Raw genomic sequence first — 2,789 nt, 5'->3', positions numbered from 1 at the left:
GCTGTTGCCCAGGATATGAGGATAGCACCCAATAGGTAGTCTTCCACCTTCGTGCCATCTATCACTCCAGAGTTTCAGTGTTTTGGATCCACGTCCTGATTTCCTTTCCTCTGTGTATATACCTAGAAGTGTAATTGCTGGATCATGCAGTTGTTGTACTTTTAGTTTTCTGAGGAGCTTCTGTACTGTCTCCCATATCGGCTGCACTAATTTACATCCCAGTACAGGGTGCAGAGGATCCCTTTCCTCCGAATCCTCACCCGTTCCATGTGTCTTTGGGAACAGCCCCTCTAGCAGGTGTGAGGGGTGCCTTGTGGTTTGGATTTGCATGTCCCTGATGATGAGTGATGATGAGCACGTTTTCCTAAAACTACTGGCCATTCGCATGTCTTCATCTGAGACGTCCACACAGGCTTCTTGCCCTCCTTCTAGTGGGTTATGTGTTTTCTCGCTTTGGAGTCGTTTGAGTTGTTTATATTTTGCATCGGAGCCTCTTGTGAGATGTGTGGCTTGTAAATATTGTCTCCTCCTCTGCCGATCGTCTCCCCCTCTCTGCCAATTGTCTCCCTGGCTGTCTGTCTGTTCTGCACTTGCTCAGAGTCCTTACAGGAGGCGTGGGTTTTCCATCCTCCGGGCTTCCAGTGAGCTTTCCCGAGACCCTCCTGGCAGTTTTTTCTCCTCTCTGCAGACCTTCGGGTTACTTCCCCCACCTGTGGCTAGGACAGCAGGGCTGTGTTCTCATAGCTGTTGAACTTGGATGATAATTGATACCTGGGGAGTATCACTCAGTGGCTCCTGCCTTTTGAAGCTACATTTAGAACCAAATTTAAAAAGAAAAAAAAAAAAAAAAGTCGGGCTGTGCATGGTGGAACACGCCTGTAATCCCAGCACTTTAGGAGGCCAAGGCGTGGGAATCACCTGAGGTCAGGCATTTGAGACCAGCCTGTTCAACATGGCGAAACCCTGTCTCTACTAAAATTAAGAAAAGTAGCTGGGCGGGGCCTGTAATCCCAGCTACTTGAGAGGCTGAAGAAGGAGAACCACAGGAACCCGCAGAGGTTGCAGTAAACTGAGATGGCACCACTGCCCTCCAGCCTGGGCAGCAGAGTGAAACTCTGTCTCAAAAAAACATAAATAAAAGAATAAAATTTTTAAAAAAATCTAGGCCAGCTGCAGTGCAGTCAAACCTGTAATCCCCGAATTTTGGGAGGCCGAGGCCGGTGGATCGCTTGAGCCCAGAGTTTGAGACCAGCCTGGGCAACATGGCGAAACCATATTTTATTACAAAAAATAACCTATAAAAATTAGCCTGGCGTGGTGATGCGCTTGTAGTCCCAGCTACTCGGGAGGCTGATGTGGGAGCATCACTGGAGTCCAGGAGGTTGAGGCTGAGGGAACCATGGCTGCGAATTTCCTTCCAGCCTGGATGACAGAGCAAAACAGAAAAAAGAAAAAATCTTTCTATGGTACGATCCCACTACCTGGAAATTTCATAAGACTTTAATCCATTTTATGGAATGAGATAAGGAGTAGAGAAACTCCTACAGACAATAAACAGATTAGCGATGGCCAGGGGCTGGGGTGGGTGGGGCAGGAGGTAATTATTGATGAGGATGGCATTTCCTTTTGGGGTGATGCAATAATTCTGGAATTAGAAAGTGGTGATGGTTGCACAAAATAGTGTCTGTTCTTAAGTAAAAGTGATGAATTTTATAAATGTGTGTTTTACCCAAACAACATCATATCTTTGCAGGAGCTTAATTCTCATAGGATTTTTTACTGCCACCTCTTTCCTGCAGCAAATAAATATCCTGGGGTTATTTGTAGAATAATAGAAAACAGGTGCTGGGGACAATCGTAGGTTGTAACTATTAATGTTTTTCTCTAGCTTTTTGCGTAATTATGACTAAGGGCTTTGCCTTGGATCTTGTCTTGACGGGAAAACATAAAGAACTGACATTATTGTTACATCAGATTCTAGGAGCTTCACGTACATATCCGATTTAATTTACAATCAAGAACAATGTTGTTCCAGTTGAAAGGAAGACCACTTCCACCTCTGCATAATGATTCCCTAGAGATCAGAATCCAGGGGAGCATTCAGATTTTACCCCAGAACATGTAGTCAGGTGTAGACACTGGAAGAATAGAGTGGCTTCATTTCCACAGTGCTGAGTCCGATGCCAATGGACAAGTGGGGTCCAGGATTGGGATGAGGGATTTGGAAGGGAGGGATAGGTAGAGTAGAAAGTTAAAATGGTCGGGCTCATATGTTTTTTTTCCCCTGCAGACTTCTGAACAAACCGTGAATCTATTACTGAGAAAAACCAGGGGCAGCCTGTGTAGCTAGGTCTCAAGTAGATACCGGCTACTGGAAGAGCTTGTTCAGAGGCGGATTGAAATATTCTCCAGTAGATATGGCTGCAAATCGCACACCCTCATGGGGTCAGAGAGAACCCTGCAACAGACCTAGGTCAGAGACTCCATGGTCTGTGGCATCCCCGGGAACTCAACTTGGAAATCACCGCAGGAACCCTGAGACTTGGCACCTGAACTTCAGGATGTTCAGCTGCTCGGAGGATTCGGACCCCATCCAGGCTCTGAGGAAACTCACTGAGCTGTGCCATCTGTGGCTGAGGCCCGACCTCCACACCAAAGAGCAGATCCTGGACATGCTGGTGATGGAGCAGTTCATGATCTCCATGCCCCAGGAGCTCCAGGTCTTAGTCAAGGTGAACGACGTGCAGAGCTGCAAAGAACTGGAGGACCTGCTACGAAACCACAGAAGA

The 2,789-nt window shown here is 46.8% G+C and overlaps 1 protein-coding gene across 1 annotated transcript in view; it reads left to right on the top strand.

Moving 5' to 3' along the window:
- The first annotated feature begins 2,417 nt into the window (after positions 1-2,417).
- ZSCAN5B (zinc finger and SCAN domain containing 5B) overlaps positions 2,418-2,789 on the top strand; it is a 4,363-nt gene continuing 3,991 nt past the window's right edge. The window contains exon 1 of the mRNA XM_011997036.1: positions 2,418-2,789. This exon is cut by the window's right edge and continues 10 nt beyond it. Within this exon, the coding sequence (XP_011852426.1) occupies positions 2,418-2,789 (372 nt within the window).

Source organism: Mandrillus leucophaeus, unplaced genomic scaffold, assembly GCF_000951045.1.
Source record: "Mandrillus leucophaeus isolate KB7577 unplaced genomic scaffold, Mleu.le_1.0 Scaffold53, whole genome shotgun sequence".
NCBI lineage: Eukaryota > Metazoa > Chordata > Mammalia > Primates > Cercopithecidae > Mandrillus > Mandrillus leucophaeus.
Note: the sequence above shows the minus strand (reverse complement) of the source record. Positions and strands in the feature narration are given on the sequence as shown.